The sequence below is a fragment of the Myxocyprinus asiaticus genome, chromosome 49 (genome assembly GCF_019703515.2).
Source record: "Myxocyprinus asiaticus isolate MX2 ecotype Aquarium Trade chromosome 49, UBuf_Myxa_2, whole genome shotgun sequence".
Taxonomy (NCBI): Eukaryota; Metazoa; Chordata; class Actinopteri; order Cypriniformes; family Catostomidae; genus Myxocyprinus; species Myxocyprinus asiaticus.
Window position 1 is genome coordinate 3737674 of NC_059392.1, and position 23958 is coordinate 3761631.

The 23958-nt window shown below is 40.1% G+C and overlaps 1 protein-coding gene across 6 annotated transcripts in view; it reads right to left on the reverse strand.

Moving 5' to 3' along the window:
- Positions 1-2825: 2825 nt before the first annotated feature.
- The window catches only part of stab1 (stabilin 1), a 73417-nt gene continuing 52284 nt past the window's right edge, over positions 2826-23958 (reverse strand). For 5 of the 6 annotated variants that reach the window (XM_051694198.1, XM_051694197.1, XM_051694195.1 and 2 more), the window contains 12 exons: positions 21859-21966; positions 9366-9559; positions 9121-9265; positions 8870-9003; positions 8544-8709; positions 8313-8419; positions 7749-7868; positions 5912-6061; positions 5199-5312; positions 4478-4627; positions 3576-3683; positions 2826-3272 (listed from right to left, as the gene is read on the reverse strand). In XM_051694198.1, the coding sequence (XP_051550158.1) occupies positions 3231-3272; positions 3576-3683; positions 4478-4627; positions 5199-5312; positions 5912-6061; positions 7749-7868; positions 8313-8419; positions 8544-8709; positions 8870-9003; positions 9121-9265; positions 9366-9559; positions 21859-21966 (1538 nt within the window). In that variant the 3' untranslated portion in view covers positions 2826-3230. Of the gene's footprint in view, positions 3273-3575; positions 3684-4477; positions 4628-5198; positions 5313-5911; positions 6062-7748; positions 7869-8312; positions 8420-8543; positions 8710-8869; positions 9004-9120; positions 9266-9365; positions 9560-11136; positions 14178-14276; positions 21967-23958 lie in introns of those variants that run through there. The other variant, XR_007896756.1, reaches the window with a different exon arrangement.

Below are 23958 nucleotides of genomic sequence, written 5' to 3' on the forward strand. Positions count from 1 at the left end.
GACCCAACAATGAAAATTCTCTTATTATTTACTCACCCTCATGCCATCCCAGATGTATGTCTGCTGAACACGGAGCTCAACAGGGTCCAGAACTTTGAAGCTCCAAAAAGCACATAAAGGAAGCATAAAAGCAATCCATATTCTCCATAGACTCCAGTGATTAAAGTTGTATCTTCCGAAGCGATATGATAGGTGTGGGTGAGAAACAGATCAATATTTAAGTCCTTTTTTACTATAAATTCTCCTCCCTGCCCAGTAGGTGGCAAAATGCACGAAGAATGCGAATCGCCAAAAACAGAAGAAGAAGAACACTTAGGAGAGAAGAGCACATAGTAGGGCTGTTTGAAAGTGGAGATTTATAGTAATAAAGAACTTAAATATTGATCTGTTTCTTAACCACACCTATCATATCACTTCTGAAGATATGGATTTAACCACTGGAGTCATATGGATTACTTTAATGCTGCCTTTATGTGATTTCTGTGCTTTAAAGTTTTGGATATTCTTCTAAAAATCTTTGTTTGTGTTCAGCAGTAGAAAGAAAGTCATAAATATCTGGGATGGCATGAGGGTGAGTCAGGGATGGACTGGCCATAGGGAGAACCGGGACTTTTCCCGGTGGGCTGGCCGCGTAACGGGGCCGAACTGGTAGCGATAAGCTGAAACGGACCACAGCGTTATGCCGAACAGGCCGCAACTAGCTGAAGAGGGCTGCAAAACGGCACTGCGATATGCAGAAAAAGACAGCGCCATAGTTTTTGTAGATCATTTCAGTAGGTGTGCAATCTATTCTTGGCTTTTGTAAGAGTTATACTTGATATTTAAGATTAAAGTTTGAAAATGCTCCATTGACTTAAATGGTCTCTATGCTTACCCTTCAAAATCTAACCAGCGATTGCCATTGGTCTTCTTTCTTATGTTTATTTGTAATGAATTGAATTTGGTCATTTCTTGTCATGTTATGTGAGCCACGAGACAGGGCACGAGCATTTGTTGGGGGGAAGGGTGAAATAGTATTGCTGTTGGAGACAGACAGTGAAGTTATGTTGGGCAGTTTTTCCCTCTCTTCAGTACTTTCTCTTTATTTAGCATATTCGGTGCTTATATATATTCCGTTTATGTTTCTAGGTCTCTGTCATTTAGAACGTGTAAATCCGGTGCGCTACAGGAAGTCTACGGAGCTTTGATTTTAATCATTCGTAGGATATGAATTGTTGATATCAGGAATGTAATTACTACTGGTGAAAGTGCTATTTTTTTAATCAGTAATTACAGTTGCACTAGTAAAAATTGTAATTCTTTATATAAAAAATGATGTAATTACTCGCAGACATAAACAATGTTGATATAAAAAATTTAATTTCAACTAGTAAAAATCTGTAACTGCATTTTTTACTAGTAGATTTTCACAATGATCGGTCATTCACTCCTATTCAAAACTTAACTACGGATATCTACACATACCAGCAAAGCACTTCTTACCAGTAAAAATGACCAATTTTGATATCAATAGTTACATGGTTACTAGTTCAAATGTCCATTCTCAACATCAAAAATGTTATTACAATTATTGAAAATGCAAATTTTTGATTTGTGTAAATATATTTACACGTTATATTTGGTATTTCAGATATCTGGAAATGGATTTCGGATTTTAATAAATTGGAGAGTAATTAAAGATATCTAAAAAGGCTAGTAACAAGCACATTACATATATCACAAATTAACATTGCCACCAATGAAAACCAATTGGCTAATATATCCAAATGTTTCACTAGTTGCAATTCAGTTGTTGATATCAGGAATGTTAATTTGCACTAGAAGCAATATCATTATTGATATAAAAAATGATACTTTTTACTAGTAAGAAGTGCACTGCTGATATGTAAAACTGGAATTTCAACTTAATTAATATTAGATATCTGTAATTGTGTTTTGAACAGGAGAGGATGACAGATCATTGTGAAATTCTACTAGTGGAAATTAATTAAACAGATATCAAGAATTAAGGTTTTCACTAGTTAAAATTGCAATTTTGTTATGCTGTCATTTTTTATATCAAGAATCAAAGTTTTTACTAGTGCAAATGTAATTACTGATATACATTTTTTTTAATTTTAATGAGTGAAAATGTAATTTTTGATATCAATTCATATCCTGCATGTGATTAAAAGTCAAATTGGCTTGTGATACACCCGCAAATCAATCAACATTCGAGAGAATGATTCAATCACGTTTCCCCACGATTGATCCTGAACATTTTCCGCCTCTGTTTGACATTAAAAAGTGTGTAAAAACACAATATATTTGTTAGTATGATTCTGCTTCTATGCAGAGTAAAATCACTCCATATGAGCAAATTTACCATAATATAAATGGCTTAAAAGGCTGTTAGGGGGGCCCCTATGCCAGTGACGGCAAATGGATCTAACGCGGCATTTCATTTACACAGAACTAAATCCTAAAATCTAAACTTACCTAAAACTTGAACACTGTTATTTTAGTGCCTAACAGGCACTCCTATGTCCTTCAGGAAATACAAATCTAGCTGTTGTTCATACATTTACTTATCTCGTCCATGTCTTTTTGTCATATAATATGAACAGGTGGTCGTTTTCCGCTGGGGAATTTTCACGCTTCTCTCTTTGCTAAGGCAACCGTCTGCATTATGACAGAACAAAGTAAAAAATACCCTTCTATTGTCAACGGGACCTCTGGGATTATTCACTGGAGTTGAAGACGTTAATGAGAACCCATAGTCCCTTGATATCTAATTTAGTTTACGATTGGCCTAGACAAGAAAACCCCCTAAAACATTGGTTTACAATCAAACCCACACATTTTAAACAGCTGCTTTCTTTATTGAACACAAAGCCACATGTTACTGTAATGATGTCTATGATAGTGGTTCTTAACTGGTTTTGTATCAGGGCCCAGATTTTACACTGAACATTAAAAGGAGCCTCTACACAATACTAATCAAAAGTAATCAAAAGTGTCCTTAAAATCAAACATTGAAATTTGTTAGCCTAACATTACCATGAACTGCAAAGGTCCAACAATATCCAAAATTATTACCACAATATAGGTTGAATAGGAAAAGGGTCATTTAAGTCTTTTATCTCTTGGTTTAACCAACTACAAAGTTGTTGAGCGCGCGTCCTTTGGCATGGTTCTTTGTAGTAGTTGCTGATTGCAGGTAAGCATGGGAAAGGTCAGCTCTGCTACTGCTAGTCCATGAGGTTGGGCGTGTCTGTAGCAGAAGCCGGCTCCTGAAACAAACAACATTTTTTTTTTGGTTCATACACTACAAATATGGGCTAGGAAAAAACGGTTTCTTTTAAATGTGTTTAAATGGTCGCTCTTCCAGCCTGACCAACCTGGTCTTCAGATGGTCTAGCTCGTCTCCCAGCCTGACTAGCTGAAAAAAGCCAAAAGCCCCTCTAAAACCAGCCAAAAGACCAGGTTGTCCAGACTGGAAGACCTACTAAAACCATCTTAGGCTGGATTAAGCTTGGGGGGGTGGGGGGGGGGGATGACTACATAGAACATTTTATTAAAATGTCTAAATTTACCCCAAATGGCTCTACAAATGCCCTGTAGCCACTGTATAAAGGGTTTGGAATAGATACTAAAGGAGGGTTTCCACCAGCCTTTGTAGAAGCACCATCTTCATCATCATTCTGTTGACGTATAAATGGAAAAATAAGACATTTATTACATTCATTCATCTTCAAAAAGGCAATTACAATGGAAGTAAAATGGGGCCAATTTTTGGAGGGTTTAAAGGCAGAAATGTGAAGCTAATAATTTTATAAAAGCACTTACATTAATTCATCTGTTAAAACTTGTGAATTATTTAAACTGTAAAGTTTTTTTTAATCTGTGTTTTTAGAGTCATTTTAGGGCTTACAGCATTAGGCCATCCTGGCATATAAGTGTCAAATTGGATATAACTTTTACATATATAACCACAGAAAAGGTTAACACGCACACTGTTTACGTCTTGTGGCTATTCTTTTGCAACAGTGAGTATTTTAACATTTACGGGTTGGCCCCATTCACTTCCATTGTAAGTGCCTCACAGGGTTTTTTTTTTTTTAAAGAAAAGGAGGGACGAGTCGAAATTAATTTATGTGGTAATCAACATTTTGCCACAAATGCTGTCGATTGAACTAACTTGCATTGAACCTGGAATATTTCTTTAAGCAATATACCACAAGCAAGAGTGCTGTTGTAGGCCTACTGAATGAGGAAGACTGGGGGATATTTTATCATCAGCTACAGAAAAACCGCAAGTCCAATCGATTTGAAAAGGTAAAGCACACTAAGTCAGAACAGTCTGAAGGTCTGTGCCAAGTTTGGTGGATGTAGTTTAAAAACTCTAGGAGTAAGAATTGTTGGTTTGTTTAAGGATTAAAAAAAATGGCTTTGTCAAGCCAACATAAATACCTTAAGTTCCATTTCATTAACTTACCTTGAAATACTGGAAACGAAATGCATCGTTCTTATGCTTGACGACATAGTACGCAAGTCCAGCAACAATGCAGACAATGACTATAATTATCAGAATAACCATGGTCACTACGACACCACTGGACTGGGAGACTGGAAGAACTGGGGCCACCTAAAAGTTGGCAAACATTTCAACAGATTATACATTTTACTGCATAAAAACCAGTAATGACTGATTCCATAATGAAATGCAATCAATTCAGAACTTATTAGTAAGGTCTACATATCGGCAAAGCTATGCTTAACCATCTACCACTAATACATTGAAAAATACATGGTGTTTGGGATTGTTTGAAAATAACGACTTCCATGTCAGGCAAAAAGGATGTTGACTTGTTTTAGCAAGTTTGGTGAGTCATAGTTCTCAGAAGGCATTGTATGCCTGCCCGATGAAGTTGGTATCAAACAAAAATGACTTTTGTTTAAAAATAAGTTATTGCTCAGCTGTACGTGTCGGAATGTAATTTCTGGAAAAGTTCAGAAAACTTGTTGAATTATACGAAAAAGTAGCTATATGACTGTTAACCATATAAAAAATGCAATTTATAAATGCTGCAATTGGCTGTCCATTGGCGTTTATGCAACTTCCCATGATCCTCAACAGTACATTATACCTGTGCATCCAAAAAGCAAAGCTATCCTACATTGTTCCTCATTGTACTAGTACAAAAGTGGCTACTTACATTAATAGGGGGTGCTGTCAATGGACCGTCAATGACATGGATCAGTCCATTGATGGCTGGAATGTTCCATGCTAATATAACCTTCTTATTCACCAGTTTCAGGGGTTGAGAGTCCTGTGGAAACAAGTGTAAAATATATAGTTTCCAGCTCAACATGACTTTGACTGCATTTACACTGCCAAGCCTAATGCACAGATCTGAAATATTGACACACATCTGATTTTTTCCCATCTGTTTACATTCGCTTTAGACATAAATTATGGTTTACATTAATACGACAAATGCAGCGTTATTAAATTTGAGGCGCATTAGTAACGGGTAAATGGATTCACTCTCATCTTTTCAGTGGGTTCGCATGAATATTGGGTTGCACTAACAAGTTGCACTGCAACTACCACAAGGATGCGAGTTTAAATCATGAAGCATGCTGCAACTTATTTAAAGGTGTCAAACTTCAAGTTTGAGGTATGACTGTGTAATTTCAGTTGTAGAACAAAATGTGAACGTCTTTTCAAATAATGTTAACTACAAACCTTATTTTACTCATAAATAGGAAACCGCAATTTTAAAAACCTATTCGAAATTTCTGCAGGAACCCATGGCGAATAAGCCTTCACAGTTTGTCCAAAAAATTGACGTTATAACTCAGCAGCTCTATTGGTCGACAGTATAAATGCAGGTTTAAGAGTATAAATCTACTGATGATCATTTACCTCAGACTGACTTGTGGAGTTCGAAGGGATCATAATAACAAGATCTGAGCCCAGGCGGGTCGGGATCTCTGTTTTGTGCTTCAAGTCCTCATAGAAATGAATACTATTGATGGTAGACATGTGATACTGCAAATCCCTCCATGACATGCTCTGAAAAAGGAAATAAAACCATTACTCAAACCCTCATTGAGTAGTTCTGTCACAACGTTGTCTCATCACCAATGCTCTCTGTCGCTCAAAATAGGTAATTCTCATTATGAGTTTTGATCAACTGTTGCTAAAAATGACTATCAGTGGGAACGGCCCTTAAGAATACTTAAAGAGGTCATGAAATGCAATTTTTTAAAAGTTTTATTATCTTCCCTGAAGTTTTTTTTGCACCAAAACAGTAATAATTTAGAAATATATGATAATTTTACACCCTGTATTTGGCCCTGTCTGAAACGCTGGGTTTTGGCCTAAACTTTTGGCGTCTCCTTTAAACTTGAATGTAAACAGCCACTGTTATGATTGGCTAACATCGTGGAGCCCCTCCAATTCAGCCAAATTTGAAACTCAGTCAGAAGGGAATGAACAAGCTCCACAATATTATAAAACACAATTTCAGGTTTTTACACATAACGCACATCCAACACATTGCATCCAAATATTATACTATTCATCTCAAGCACAACTGTTAAAAATCAGCACCATAAACTATCAAACATTCATGACATTTGAAATATTCATGAATGAATCTGTTTACTTCCGGTTTTGCGATTGGTTCCAAGTGTTTTTACCTGACCCATCCTTCAATAACAGTTTTTCTGCAAAGCTTGAATAGTATTATGACTGGTTCACAAGCAATCCATGCTGACCTGAACCGAAAAAACCACACATACATAGTCCAAATCACGGTGAATAGACGTACACACATACAGTATCACGTCGCTGAAAACGCATCAATATGGTCAAAGACGTCCATCTAGTGCATGTTTACATTCACCAACAATTAAATATAGCGCAGATGAGCTCAAGAAAGCATCCAGGACTCACGTTTGTGCTCAAAACAGCAAGACCCAGAGCATCTGATGAAACCGAATGGGCTCTCCTTTTCAGAGTTGTAACTTGACACTGTGTCTTTCAAAAGCAGCGCCAGATACATGACAGCAGTCAGAGATGTCTGTCTAGTGCATGTTTATATGCAAAAATAATTCCAAATTGTCCAGATGGGTCCCCTTTGGTGTTCAGGAATAGTTAGGCCACACTAGGCCTGTTTGTCCTGCTTTCTCAGTTTACTGAAACACCAGTGGGCGGGGCCAAGTATGCGATGATGTAAAGTAGGTGTTGATGTTTTTTCCGCTGTAAAGGCAGCCATGAATTAATGTACCCCTAGTGATGTAGGGAAGTCGTGGAAACAGAGAACGAGGCGTTTAAGCAGCTTGTTTTCAATAAATACATTGGGGATTAAGTTTTGAGTTCTGAAATGTACAGTATGTTTTTATAGTAGAAAGACCTCTTATATGTTAAAATATCAAGGAAAATTAGATTTTCATGACATGACCCCTTTAAAGCTTAAGTGTGTTGTTTCTGCACCTCTAGAACATTGTTTTCAAATAGCTTTTTCGAACACTTCCTAGAAACAGAAAGTCCCGCCCCAAACTCACACCATTGGTGGAGTTGATATTGCTTAGTTTGGCTGGATGGGCTGATCACACAAACAGAGCCATTTTTATAGAGCCATAGAGATGCAGTGTTCACATTTTAAGGCAAGTTTCCTTTTAATCCCACCCCAAAAACAAAATGGTGGTTCACATACTTGTATTAGCTTTTTGGATTATTTTGTATTGCTAATTACCTTGTTTTCAGAGAAGCCATCATTATGAGGTACAAAAAGTGTAATGTTTGTTGAGTGGTCTGACAGGAAGTTCAAGAGGTTCTTGCCATCCACTCCATCCTCTGTGTATTTTAGTAAAGTCTGCAGGAGGAAACAGACAGGAAATGCGTGACTTCGTTGTTATAGGTTGTTCTATTATTATGGGATAAATACAACTTAATCTGTGCCATGTTGTCGATTACTATGAAATTAACATTTAATTGTCTCTGAGTCTTTCTTAATAGCCTATGCAGTACATTTTGATGTCCCCAACATACTGTTTTAATATATTAATAGATATTTGATAAAATATTAAACATTTTTTGATTATATAAATCAGTTTTCTTGTTTTCATAACAAAGTTTAGTGAGGTTTACACTGAAAACAAGAAAACAAAAATGCCAACGAGATATATCCTCTAAAAAAAGTTGTATTATATTACACAATTTTGCTTTTCAAATACATTTGTTTTATTTTTATTTTTTTTATTGCAAGTCAAAACAAAAATGCAGATTTTAAAAATATATATTTTTGCAGTACACTTACTGTATAAAAAATAGAAAAATTAGAAGTAGCAGCAACAACAGAGGCCAAGTTGCCATTACAGAATTCCCCGTCCCCAACGTACCCAGGTCCACATTCACAAGACACCTCTGTATAAGACAAGGAAATGATGGTCATTTACTGTAAGTCTTTATATATCTATAAGCAGGTAGTTTAAAATCTCAAATTATATAACAACAACTGAGAAGAACTTCCTCTGTTTGACAATCACACCTCTCATTTGGTAGCAATACGCATCATAAAGCCAACTGGCGTTGACTGGCTCTTTGTATAGCACAATACCAACATGGTTGTCCCCACATTTAGCAGAAGGGAACCTGATCGGATAGCCCACTTTTTTTCCATCCATCCACCCTGCCACACACAGGTGCATTCCCAACTGAAACAAGCAACAAAAAAAAAAGTCAATAGCATGAGATAAGACTTCCAAACTAGATAGTTATCCAAAAGACCAAGTTGCATCTTATGTGTCTCAAACCACCTCATGAGGAGGTGAAGCTACTAAGGGTAAATACCCACTAAGTCTTGATTAAAGTCACCTGTTGAGCATCAGAGATTTGCGAGAAGGTCGTGAGAGTTGCCCCCTGAGCCTCACAAGCTTCCTGTGCTTGGCTATAGTTCATTTTATACTTTCCCTCAGGTGAACGGAGGTGGAAAACACCAGCTGTTTTTGCTGCAAAATAAGAATGATAGCCTTGTTTCCACATTTGTTGAAATACTTAAAATCTGAGGTTGCTCTTTAGGCGCTATTCAAAGGATTGCATAGTTTGGAGACTCAGCAAAGTCTTACTGTGGAAATGAAGGTCTTTGCAGATGGCATTAGGATTGCATCCACCGTTGTCCTCCAGGCAGTGGTCAACAGGGGGCACGACTTTCTCCAAACACTGAATTCCATTTCCGACATACCCCGTGAGACATTCGCAGCGCCTCTGATTCTGCCACAAGGTAAATGGTACACATTACACTTATCCATTTATATTACATTTATTAGTCTTTTCAAAGTAAATCAACTCATGGTGGAGAAATTCAGCGTACTGGTCCAGTGAAAATGCATTCAGCGAAATCGCTGCATCCACCATTCGCCTCCTCTACGCAGCGGTTGATGGGGGAACAAACGTGTCCGTCTCCAGAATAGCTGCTCCGACAGGAACAAGTTACATTAATGCCAGTCTGTAGACAGTCGGCTTCTTCATGGCATCCACCATTATACTCACTACAAAGATCCGGAGCTACGAAAACAGAGATTTTCAAGTCAATACGAGACGGCATTCACAAACCATTTTCCTTCAACAGGACATTCCTAACCAGGAGCGATGTGACAAGTTTCAAGCAACAAGCAATTTGTCTGTCCAATTTGAACGAAAAACTGCTGTGCAATGCAGCACAATCACAGCCATTCAGAAAATATTTGATATTTAATATACAGTTATGTGGAAAGAGTTTTGGACCAGTATGATTTCACTGTGGGCGGGGCTGCCCAGTGCAACGCCAGTGAAATAGAAACCAAGTGATTGACAAAATGTCCTGTTGCTTATTGCGGCTGCAGCTGGTTAACAAAAAAAAAAGTTGTATTTAAACGTGCACTAATGTATGTCTTTGAACTTTGCAGCGTGTCTCGCTGTTTTTTTCAGTGTCTCACACAGGAACTCTGAGCTTTTAAGATGCCGTGTCTTGTAATGTTTTATAATATGTTAAAAGAACTTTAACTTTTAAAAACGCATCTCCAGGGGAGTCACGTGATGCTATGCAAAGGTTGGTTGCTTAAAGACGAGCTCCGCATAAACTTTGCTACAATTATCCTTTTAAGCAATATTAATCGGTGAGAACTGTAATAGTTTTCTTTGCTAACTGTGCTGGGAGGGCAGGATGTCACAAATTTCAAAATTGTCGGCCTGTGGGGACATTAAAAAGCACTTATGTTCTCACGCGTATGTCTTGCAGGATCAGCATGGCGGAGGTCCAGTCGATGGTGGCAGTGAGCTTCGTGAAGTAGGTCAGGATGTCTCGAACATTTATTCAGCGTTGAAGAAAATCTCAACTGACTTGGAGGGCCTTGCAGAAATACGTCGAGTGATCACATCTATGGAGGCGAAACTTTCCACCCTGATCACAAGAATGGACGATGTTGAAAATCGGATCGAGTTTCTGGAGTCGGCTGAAAGAGTGCTACAGGCTAACCCGCCTGCTACCAAGGCTGTTGTGGAATGTGTGTGGAAAAAACTAGAGGATATGGAAAATCAGAGCAGGCGTAATAATGATTGTTTCATTGGAATCCCAGAAGGAAAGGAAGGTCAAGATATGGTGAAGTTTTTGGATTGGTTTATTACAAATTTGATCGACACAGCGGACAGCCGGCTCGAAATTGAGAGCACCGACAGAGTTTTCGGTCAGCTTCCCGTGGCGGGTGACAGACCCCGATCTATCCTGGCAAGATTCTTGCGGTCGGCTGACAGAGACTTTGTTCTAGGAGCAGCGAAGAATAAAGGCAAGTTGTAATTGGAGGACCACAACATCATGGTTTTTCTGGACTTTGCTAGATCGAATTCAAAGAGTGTAAAAAATTGCTTCACTGACAGAAGGTGGGTTTCGCACTGTTTTTTCCTGCTAAGCTGAGAATTGACGCCAAGGGTGGTCGCAAGACATTTACATGCCCACGACAAGCTATGGCCTTCATTAAATCAATGGTGTGAGTGGGTAATTTTACCTGCACTCAGTCAACAATACAGACTAAACATCGTGCATTTTACTGATGCAGCCTGAGAGGGTAAGTTATTCATTTGGCTGCCCACTGACTCTCGATCTACTCTTTTTTTTTTTTTTTTTTTCTCTTTCTCCCTTTATTGACATATTGTTGAGTTAATTTGTTCATTTTGTGGGTTCGATGTGATTATTTACTGGGGCTTATTATATAGAATACATTTTTGTGCAATTTAATGGCACGGTTTATGTTAAAAAAACAAATACAAAACAAGGAGAAAAAAAAAACACCGGACTTGAGAAATCCGGTAGCAATAGTGTTGCGGAAAATCTCGTGAGCGTGCATTGACTGTCAGATTTCCGGGGGATGGATGCCAGATGGGACTTTTATGTGCAGGGTTCAAGCCCATTTTCATTTATTTTTTCTGTTCTGTGGGTTGTTCAGGATTTGAAAGTGGTCTATATAATTTTGCCTTGGGTACACAATTTATCTTTACATGTCAATATGTAACACTTTAATATAGGTAAAATGTTTCTCTCCATGTGGAATGTTAATGGACTGGGGCACCCTATAAAAATAAGGAAGGTTGTATCTTTCCTTAAGCATAAAAAATATAAAAGTTACATCCCGTTATTTCGATTTACACTCGGTATGGACTAAAGTGTCCAGATTGTTTAAATTGGACACTTATTTAAATGTTGCCTCGAGCATATGGCAGAACCCAAGACTATGTATTGACAAGTCCCCTTTCTGCTGGCCAGAGTGGATTGTGAGGGGGGTTGCTACACTCGGTGACCTATATGAAAGTGGAGTGTTGAGATCGTTTGAAAACTTGGTCCAACATTTTGGGATCCCCAGACCTCAGTTTTATAGGTATTTACAATTGCGCCACCTGCTTTGTACTATTTTTGGGAGTACCACACACCCCCCTGAGGAGGCAGATGCTTTGGGAGAGGTGATTGCAGCTTTTGGAAAAGGTTATGAGGCATCAGTGTACTACTTCCTGTTTATTCAGAGTATGGGGGATGGAGCTTTAACTTCTATTAAGAAATTATGGGAGAAAGATTTGAATTTGGTATTCGAGGATGGAGTGTGGACTAAGATTCTGAAAAATGTCAAGTCTGCATCTAGAGATGCAAGGGTTCGCCTTATGCAATTTAAGATTTTACAAAGATTTGATTGGACCCCCTCTAGATTATATAGGCTTGGTCTTAAAGACACACCCACCTGCTGTCAATGCCAATCAGAAGTTGGAGACATAGCCCATATTTTTTGGGGATGCATTAAGATCCAAGATTTTTGGTTAAAGATTCAGAATTATTTGCATGACATTCTGGGCACTCAAATTTGAAATATATATATATATATATATATATATTTTTTTTTTTTTTTTATTGTTTTAAGCATACATTTTGAGGTTTATGCTGAAAATGAGAGGGAAAAAAAAATTATTTTATATATTTTATATTATATATTTAAAATAATATTGTGTATTATTTTATGTGACCACAGGGGTGTTCTTTGGGGTAGGGTGGGGTTGGTGTTTGGGGAGGGATGTTAATGAGTGTTAAAAGTTAAATGTTGATTCTGGTGTGTATATGTTGTGTTTTTCTCTGTTGTGCTTTCTCTTTGAATCAATAAAATATTTTAATTACAAAAAAGCATAAAAAATATGATGTAGTGTTCCTTCAAGAAATGCACCTTTCTTTACAGGAAGCTGAAAAACTTGGTAGTTTGGGCATGTGTTTTGCAATGCTTGTTCAAGTAAGAGCAGGGAAGTCATCACATTGATAGGTAGGCATTTACAATTCAAATGTCTCAAATAGATCAAAGATAATTTAGGAAGAGTCATTATTATTTTGCCTGAAATACAGGGGCAAAACCTTATTTGGATAATATTTATGCACCCAATGCTGATTAGAACTTTTTATAGATCTTGAGGGGAAGCTACAAGCCGCTGGGATCCTTCATGATATGGTTTTGGGTGGAGACTTAAATCTTTTAATGGATCCAGTCCATGATCATAGTGAAGCAAAAATGTGTAGACCCTTTAGAGCAATGTTGACACTACAGAAGATGTGTAAAAATCTTGGTCTTACAGACATATGGAGACTTCTGAATCAATCTGGGTGGGACCACACCTTTTTTCATCAGTTCATAAGAATCTAAGTCACTTATTACATCTACCACTGACTGCTCAATTGGGAACATTTTAGTTTCAGATCATGCTTTGGTGTGTTTAGAGATGTTGCCACTGTGACGAGGAGGAGGGCGTGGCCGGGCCATGATGGAGCACGTCCAGCACTGAATCAGCTGATCAGCAGGAGAGCGAGATAAAGGGGTGACTGGAGACGCCGGTTTGAGAGGCAGCGCCCCAGCCTGAATTGGGCGGGGGAGGTGTGTGACGAGGAGGAGGGCTTGACCGGGCCATGATGAAGCATGCTGATCAGTGGGAGAGCGAGATAAAGGGGTGGCCGGAGACGCCGGTTCGAGAGAGAGAGATGCACGCGGCCGCGCTGCACGTTTGTTTATGTTAGTTTTAAGTTTACCATTAAAGTTTATGTTTACTGTTCATCCAGTTCCCGCCTCCTCCTTGCCCATCTTTATATTGTTACAGTGGTGCCGAAATCTGGAAGGGAGGAGGGATGCGCTGTCGTGAAGTCCTTGCCACTGCCATCCGCCAGGGGAGCAGCCGCCGAGAGCCGGAGGAACTGCTGGCGTCTGCCAAGAAGGGGAGGAGCAGTTCCATCTGCCAGGGGAGGAGCGAGTTGGCACCTGCCAGACAGTGGAAGAGTGGTTGAGGACCGGGCAACAGTGCGTCCGGGAGCCAGCGAGCAAGTTCTTCGTCTCTCTCTGCTCTCCCTGTGTGTGTCTCCGCTCGCCCTTTCCCTCTCCCCATGCCTCCCCTCGTCTCTCCCCCCAGGTCCACAGGAGGCGGGGTGGGCCACCAGCTGACAGGAGGGCTGGAAGGGCAGCGTCTCCCCCCCAGAGATGGGGGGGGGAGTTAGTCAGACCGGTGGCACCCCGGCCTGAATCGGGCAGGGGAGGTGTGTGATGAGGAGGTGGGCATGGCCAGGCCATGATGGAGCACGGCCGGCACTGAACCAGCTGATCAGCGGGAGAGCAAGATAAAGGGGCAGCCGGAGACGCTGGTGAGAGAGAGATGCACACAGCCACGTTGCATGTGTGTCTGTGTCCTTATGTTTTATGTTGTTTTAAATTCATTTAAATCATTAAAGTTTGTTTACTGTTAAGCTGGTTCCCGCCTCCTCCTTGCCTGTCCTTAGACTGTTACAGCCGCATATAGAGAAAAGAAAATCATACAGATGGCACTTTAATACATCCCTTCTACAAGAACCTGAATTTCAACAAATGTTAAAGACAGAAGTCAATGTTTATGTAGAAACCAACTGGTCCTCAGTGTCCTCTGTGGGTGTGGCATCGGAGGTGCTTAAGACAGTTCTTTGGGGGCGGATCATACAATATGCCTCCTTCATTAAAAAGATCAAAGCACATAGAATATTAAAAGTGCTGAAACAAAGCTGAAGTGCCGAATGTCATCCAATGGTCTTAGAGAGTTGACTCAGCTAAAATATGGGTATAATACTATTCTGTCACAGAAGATTGAGTTTTGGTTATTAAGGGCAAGACAGACATACTTTGAGTCGGGGGACAAAGCAGGGACACATCCTGCCAGATACATAAAACAGTTAGAGTTTTTTTCCACCATTCCTTCAGTGAAGTCTTCTGGAAGCAATATATTTATTTCTGCCTCTGATATTAATAAAGCCTTTAAAGAATTCTATTTCGATCTTTATAGTTCCACATCTTCGTCTACTGATAAGGATATTAGCAACTTCGTAGAGCCATTAGAACTTCCTAAATTGACGAGTGATCATAAAAACTCTCTCGACTCAGATATTACTTTGGAGGATCTTGTTGAGGTAATTAAAGCCTGGCTAACAGGTAAGGCACTGGGGCCAGATGATTTTGCAGCAGAATTTTTTAGTTCTTATGTCATAGAACTGGCTCCACTTATGTTGGAAGTTTACACAGAGTCATTAAAGAAAGGTGAACTGGGTCTGGGTAGCTCAGCAAGTAAAGACACTGACTACCACACCTGGAGTCGCAAGTTCGAATCCAGGGCATACTGAGTGACTCCAGTCAGGCTTCCTAAGCAACCAATTGGCCTGGTTGCTAGGGTGGGTAGAGTCACGTTGGGTTAACCTACTCGTGGTCACTATAATGTGGTTCTCGCTCTCGGTGGGGCACGTGGTGAGTTGTGCGTGGATGCCGCGGAGAATAGCGTGAAGGCTCCACACACGCTAGATCTCTGCGGGGTCGCGCTTAACAAGCATGGTCCTAGCATGGTTGTAGTTCTTCTGATAATATTAGACGTTTTATAAAAATGATGTTGTCAGTAGTGAATGATCAGACCCCGATCGCTGCCATATCACTTGATGCCAACAAGGCATTTGATAGGGTGGAATGGGACTATCTTTTTAAGATTTTGGAAATTTACGGGTTTGGGAACATTTATATTGGGTGGATTAAGCAGTGCAAACTAATGGATTAATTTCAGATAATTTTTCTCTTGGTAGGGGAACCTGGCAAGGCTGTCCTCTCTCCCCTTTATTGTTCTGTCTTGCCCTGGAACCATTAGCAGCCGCAATAACAAAAGAGGATGATTTTCCTGGTGTTGTAGCAGGAGGTGTGGTACATAAACTTCTACTCTATGCAGATGATACAGCGTTTCCTCTAGGATTTTTTCAGCAGCAGTGCTGATGTGAGCACGTCCACAAGCCTGTGATGCCGGACCCATATTAACACATATTGGCCGAGAAATAGCTTAAAACAGGGGTGTCAAACTCATTTTCAGCCTGGGCCACATCACAGTTTATTTGTGCCCTCAAAGGGCCCATTGAAAATGTGGTACCAGCACCTGCTTTGGTAGCACTCATGCAATTACCAATAATATTACATGTTATGTGCATTGAAGATGTTATTGCACATTTGACAATACAGCATTGATATTGAGGTCGGGGTGCAGATGAAAATTATGATATTAACAACAGTAACATCTGTGGAAAAAATAAACACCTCATTTTTATATTGCTACATTTAAATATTCTGACAGTGTGATTAAGTTGGGTCTTTACAGATTCCTTTCATCAGGCTCCTACTGATTAAACTATAGTCATGTCTTGGAATTTCTGAAGGCAAACAAAACAATCAGAGAGCATTACAAGAGAACAGATTTTACACAGATGGAAAACTGATAGTTTGATCCATAATTATGAAAATGCACCATAGTTCTTCCATAATATCCATAGTTTTAACAATGATATTTGTAATAAGTCCATGGTAACCATAGGTAAAACCATGCATGGCTCCTCACTACCATGATTATTAACTATGGTTTCTATATAAAGAACTATGGCATTTTTGTAATGAAAAAACAGCAGCCTAAATACATTTAGAAACTTTTTCTGCTACAACTACTATAGTTAATACAGTACAGTTAGTGTTACTACAGTAAATCCATGGTACATTTTTGTAAGTGTTGTGATTTGAGAATGGAAAAGACTTCTAATTTCTGTTTTCTCCTGTTTTCTTTGACAGTGCCTTTTAGAAAGTATTGGCTGTTTATTTTAAACTAGTTTTATCACCGAGACATAAGAGTTTTGCTACAGACAATTCTGTACCACATTCAAACGAGTTTTGCAATCCCCGCCGCACATCTCCCTGATTAACAAGCGCATTTAAAATAGTCTGTGCAGTTGAGACCAGTCCTTGAATTACTGCACCTGCTCTGCACTCGTGCTGCTATGATTAAGCTGTGTTGATAATTGATCCATGTAGCGCTGTTTCATTCCACTTTTGAAGTGAGCAAAATGTGCTGCAAATCATACAGATGACAGTGGAAGGCTCATTAATATTTACGAGGAAAACGCTAACTGATTGTTCAGTGAAACGTTGCGATCCCCTGCCATCCTGCACTTCAGAATTGAGCTTGCGGGCCACTTGAACTGAAGCGAGTTTGACACATGTGTTTTGCGGTGACGTCACTATGAGTATGTGCGTGTATTTGTGTGTGTGTGTGTGTGTGTGTGTGTGTGTGGTGGGGTCTCTTTCACAGTGTAGAAAGCGCACAGCTGATTGGGGCTGTCAAGCATTATGTTACATCAAGAATACCCAAGCAAGGCATTAAGTATTTAGGCATTTTATTTCCAGCAAATTTGAGAGATTTAGTTCATTTTGACCCATTAATGAAAAGGTTCTTGTGTGATGTGGATAGGTGGGCTTCACTACATTTGTCTAAGGCAGGGAAGGTCAATGATTTAAAAATGAATTGTATCCCAAAATTCAATTATCTACTACAGCCTCTCCCCATAGAAGTTCCACTTTCTTATTTTAAACAATTTGATAGAATATATAAGTCCTTTATTTGGAATGGTAAATGACCTCGGATGCATTCCAGTAAGTTACATAGACCAATTGACAAAGGAGGTTTAGGCCTCCCCAAAACTTTGTTTTATTACTATGCTTTTAATCTTAGACACTTGGCCCATTGTTTTCTTCCACCTGAGAGAGCCCCTCCCTGGTACTGCATTGAACAAATGGTCCTTGCCCCAATCTTGCCATTGCAAAATCTTTCTATAACTGCCTGGAGAAGTAAAAATGCATCCCATTATTTCACACTTACATTCAGTAAGGACAAAGGTTTCCCATTTGTTCAATTTTGATACTTACCTAAATGTTTCCTCAAGCATATGGCTGAACCCCAAATTGTGTATTAACAAGTCCCCCTTTTGCTCTAAAGAATGGACTGAGAGGGGTGTTGCTACACTTGGTGACCTTTATGAAAATGGAGCTTTGAGATCATTTGAAAATATAACACAGCAATTTGGGATTTCTAGGTCTCAATTTTTCCGGTATTTACAGTTGCACCATTTACTTTGTACTATTTTTGGTGGCAGTACACACCCCCTAAAGCTGCAGACACTCTCTGTATTGTGCTCACAGGGTTTGGAAAGGGGCATGAAGCGTCAGTGTATTATACTTCATTGATTCAGAGTCTTGGTGACGGGGCCTTAACAGCTCTTAAGAAGTTATGGGAAAGAGATTTGAACTTGGTATTGGAGGATGGGGAGTGAGAAAGTATTTTAAAAAATGTAAAAACTATGTCTAGGGATGCAAGGGTACGCCTTAATCAGTTTAAGATTTTGCATCGTTTCTACTGGACTCCCTCTTTAGGTTTGGTTTAAAAGACACACCTAACTGCTGGCGATGTCAGTTGGTGGATGGAGACATGGCCCATGCTCTGTGGTTCTGTGCTAAGATTCAAGAATTCTGGGCAAGAGTCCAGATGTAACATTGCTGATGCTGGCAATGACAAAGATGATGATAATGATGATGTGTGATGAACCCAAGTGCAGTTTATTATAAATCGTGATATCCAGAAACCCTAACTCTAAACGTGAACAAAACATAAACATGAACTTGACTTAACTAAACTTGACATGACTTGGTAGACTATGAAACAAAACATAAACATGACTTGACTTGATCATAGAACCAACAACGATGCGGCCATGACATGGAACTCTGGCTTGGTGGCCATGACTTGGAACTCTGGTTTGGCGGCCATGACGTGGGGCAAAGTCATGTAAGGCGGAGCTGTGAGAGGCTCGAGGGGCGAAGCCGTGTAAGGCGGAGCCGTGAGAGGCTCGAGGGGTGCAGCCATGGAAGTCGGAGCCGTGAGAGGCTCGAGGGGCTCAGCCGTGGAAGGCGGAGCCGTGAGAGGCTCGAGGGGCGCAGCCGTGGAAGGCGGAGCCGTGAGAGGCTCGAGGGGCGCAGCCGTGGAAGGCGGAGCCATGGGAGGCTCGAGGCTAAGAGTCTTGGATAACTGGGAAACAACCTCAATGGTCATGAGCATGGGCAGAGACTCTGGAATGACCTCCGTGGTCGTGAACACTGGCAGAGACTCTGGAATGGCCTCCGTGGTCGCAAACACGGGCAGAAACTCTGGAACGACCTCCGTTGTCATGAACACTGGCAGAGACTCTGGAACAACCTCCGTGGTCGTGAACACTGGCAGAGACTGGGGAAAAGATGTCCTTTTCCTTCTCCTCCTTTTCCAGACAGCTGGGAGCGTGGTTACAGGGATGATCGGGGCTACAGGCATTGGCTCTGGGACGGTCGAGGCTACAGGCATTGGCTCTGGGACGGTCGAGGCTACAGGCATTGGCTCTGGGACGGTCGAGGCTACAGGCATTGGCTCTGGGACGGTCGAGGCTACAGGCATTGGCTCTGGGACGGTCGAGGCTACAGGCATTGGCTCGGACTCGTTAACCGTTGCAGGCATGGGCGCTGGCTCGTTAACCGTGGCAGGCATGGGCGCTGGCTTGTTAACCGTGGCAGGCATGGGTGCTGGCTCATTAACCGTCTCCCCTACAGTGAATGGTGAACCACCCATCATTAGGGCAAGGTCGATATACCAAGCAAGGCCGTCGGCACACCGACTGTCAGGCATCAGAGAGGAAACCGGCTCATTCAGCCCAAAACGGAAACAGTCCTTGGGGGCCACCTCATTAAAATCCACCCTGCAGGCCAGAGCGCAGAATTCCTCTACATAATCCTCCAGGAGACAATTCCCCTGGCATAGATGAATGAGCTGAACTGCTGGGTTCATCTTGTGTCAGTCAGGTATTCTGTAACGAAGCTCAGCAATGACAGGCAGACGGAGACGATGATGATATAGGAACCCAGGTGCAGTTTATTATAAATCGTGATATCCTGAAACCCTAACTCTATACATGAACTTGACTTAACTAAACTTGACATGACTTGGTAGACTATTAGACGAGACTTGACTTTAACTTTGACCATAGAACCAACAAAGATACATTCACAAACAATACCTGATAATACACAATGGCAAACATGAGGGCTTAAATACAAGGACATGGGTAACAGGTAAACAAGACAACCAATCACAAGACTAAACTATAAACAAGATAACAAGACTAAATGAACTTTAACCAATGAAAAGACAAGACTGATAACAAGGTAACAAAACAATGAACCAATGAAAACAAGACACATGAACAGGGGAAACACATGACAAGATCACATGAGGGAACAAGAAATCACATGACATGACACCACATGACCTGAATAGGAACAGGAATTAAACTTTAAAATAAAAGACATGAAAACAAGAACAAAACACATAAACGTGACACCAGAATTTTATCTGTGAGATTTTAGATACTCAAATTTCACTTTGCTCCAGTCTATGTATATTGGGTAATGGGGTGGTTATTAAAGTTGGTGACAAATATACAAAAAGCTGGGTCCAAACTAGTGTAATGATTAGCAGACAGATAATTCTTAGAGGATGCAAGTCAATTGGCACTCCCTCATTTCAAGAATGGTTCACCGATTGGGCAGGGTGGCAGCATTGGAAAAGATGTCATATAAACAGTTTAGCAGATTAGATGCATATGGTAAGAAATGGGACAAATACATTACCTTTCAGGAAGGCTATCGGTGAGGAACATGTGGAGAGAAAGTTTTTTTCCTTCTTCTTTGTGTTTATATGTCTATACTCAGGCACAGACCACGGGAATGTTTGTTGGGGTTTGGGGACTAGGAGGGGGATGGGGAATTAATGGGGGATAACGGTTGACTCTATACATGTACACTTTGCTATATTCTGTATTTTGTTTGACAATCAACAAATAAAAACATTTTAATCTAAAAAAAACGCATCTCCAGACACCTCTTTTCGTTACACTGCCAAAACAGAAACCAAGCAATCGACAAAATGTCCTGTCACTCATCTGGGTTATGGCTGATTTGGACTAAAAGACTTTGGGGATGTTCAAACAAAACGTGTTTTTGCATCCGTAAACATGTGCTAAAAATGTCCAGTTAAAATGTCCATTCACTCGTCATGGATGATTAAGACTCAGATAAACAAACTCAGGGGATGTTAACACAGAGCGTTTTTTAATGTCCGTTTATAAATAGTTTTTCAATGTAAACGTGCGCTAAACATGTGTTTGTTGTGCCGCGTCTTGCTGTTTTTTCAGCGTCAGCACAGGAGCGTGCCATGTTAAAAAAAAAACGAACTGTTTTTGTGTGTATGTGTGTGTGTTTGTGTGAGTGTATGTATGTGGGTGTGCGTATGGGTGTGTATACGAGTGTGTACACATGTCCGAGGACTTTATGTGTGTAAGTACACATGCACATACTGTAGGTGCTCATCAGATGGTTGGACAGGCTCCTGAACACTTATTTTTTCTTTGTTCATTTTTTGTAGCCACGGCCTTTTGACTGGGAACACAACAGGTGTAACAAATTGAAATGAAACCAAGAAAATGTAAAGAAAATGGATATTTGAACGAAGACAATGAATTTGATTCCAATTGGATTAAGTAAAAAAAAACAAATTGTAAAATATAAAACAATAAAATAAAAACACAACATAAGGGTTAAAAAAAACTAATCTTGAGACACCTGCGTTCTGTTGCTTTCGTTGCGCTGCGTTCTGACTATTTTTAAAGTGAAAGCACCTGCAGTCTGAATGCACTGTGTCTGGTTAGAGCCTGCCATGTTTAAAAAAACTTGAACTTTTAAAAAACGAGTCTCGAGACACATGCATTCTGTTGCTTTCATTGCGCTGCGGTCTGGCTATTTTTAACGCAAAAGCGCATTCGGTCTGAACTGCCTCTTTTTTTGGGGACTTTTATCACTTGTTGCCTTATGCACCATGTCTGGTTTGGACATAATGTAATACAAGAGATGCTATCCAGAACACACCAGTGCAGTTGATGCCATTTCCTTCATAGGGTGGTACGCACTCGCACTGATTTTCTGGGAGGCATACCGCGTTGAGATCACACACTGGAGAGCAGACCGGCTTGACTTCTGTTGAAAGGAAAAGCAAGTTTTGGTTAAAGGAAAGTTACGCTCTATCAAACACACCACAAATCGAATTGACCGAAATCCTGTCTGTCAATCGATATGGATTTACTGATTTGATTAGTTTACGATTCACAAGCTCTCGATTTGATTTGATTCCAATGCAATATCATTTGATTCGAATTCATTTAAGGTATATTTTAGTTATAATGTCCACTTTGCTTACAGTTGTGCTCAAAAGTTTGCATACCCTTGGAGAATTGGTAATATATGTACCATTTTTAAAGAAAACATGAGTGAGCAGGCAAAACACATTTCTTTTATTTCTTATGGGATTCATATTCAACTGCAGGTTATAACAGAATGGCACAATCATAAAACAAAACATGGCAACAAAGAAAAAAAATGAAATGACCCCTGTTCAAAAGTCTTCATACCCTTAGTTCTTAATACTGTGTATTGCCCCCTTTAGCATCAATGACAGCGTGCAGTCTTTCGTAATAGTTGTCTATGAGGCCCCAAATTCTTGCAGGTGGTATAGCTGCCCATTCATCTTGGCAAAATGCCTCCAGGTCATGCAAAGTCTTTGGTCGTCTTGCACGAACCGCACGTTTGAGATCTCCCCAGAGTGGCTCGATGATATTAAGGTCAGGAGACTATGATGGCCACTCCAGAACCTTCACCTTTTTCTGCTGTAACCACTGGAGGGTCAACTTGGCCTTGTGCTTAGGGTCATTGTCGTGCTGGAAAGTCCAAGAGCGTCCCATGCGCAGCTTTTGTGCAGAAGAATGCAAATTGTCTGCCAGTATTTTCTGATAACATGCTACATTCATCTTGCCATCAATTTTCACAAGATTCCCCGTGCCTTTAGAGCTCACACACCCCCAAAACATCAGTGAGCCACCACCATGTTTCACAGTGGTGATGGTATTCTTTTCACTATAGGCCTTGTTGACCCCTCTCCAAACATAGCGCTTATGGTTGTGACAATAAAGCTCTATTTTGGTCTCGTCACTCCAAATTACAGTGTGCCAGAAGCCGTGAGGCGTGTCAAGGTGTTGTCGGGCATATTGTAACCGGGCTTTTTTGTGGCATTGGCGCAGTAAAGGCTTCTTTCTGGCAACTCGACCATGCAGCTCATTTTTGTTCAAGTATGGTTGTATTGTGCTCCTTGAAACAACCACACTGTCTTTTTCCAGAGCAGCCTGTATTTCTCCTGAGGTTACCTGTTGGTTTTTCTTTGTATCCCAAACAATTCTTCTGGCAGTTGTGGCTGAAATCTTTCTTGGTCTACCTGACCTTGGCTTGGTATCAAGAGATCCCTGAATTTTCCACTTCTTAATAAGTGATTGAACAGTACTGACTGGCATTTTCAAGGCTTTGGATATCTTTTTATATCCTTTTCCATCTTTATAAAGTTCCATTACCTTGTTACGCAGGTCTTTTGACAGTTCTTTTCTGCTCCCCATGGCTCAGTATCTAGCCTGCTCAGTGCATCCATGTGAGAGCTCATTGACTATTTATACACAGACACTAATTGCAATTTAAAAAGCCACAGGTGTGGAAAATTAACCTTTAATTGCCATTTAAACCTGTGTGTGTCACCTTGTGTGTCTGTAACAAGGCCAAACATTCAAGGGTATGTAAACTTTTGATCAGGGCCATTTGGGTGATTTCTGTTATCATTATGATTTATAAAGGAGCCAAACAACTATGTGATAATAAATGGCTTCATATGATTACTATCCTTAAATAAAAGACAGTTTTTTTGCATGATCAGTCATATTTTCAAAATCAGTGCCAAAATTTCACAATTTCTGCCAGAGTATGCAAACTTTTGAGCACAACTGTACATATGAAATAAATTCGCTGTCAGCTAATGCTGTAAATTATACAGGAAACCTTCTAACTTGGTAAATTATGAAAATATTAATAAAAAAACATTTAACTACGTAGTCCAATTGCTATTTATTTAACAGATATAATAATCAACAACCA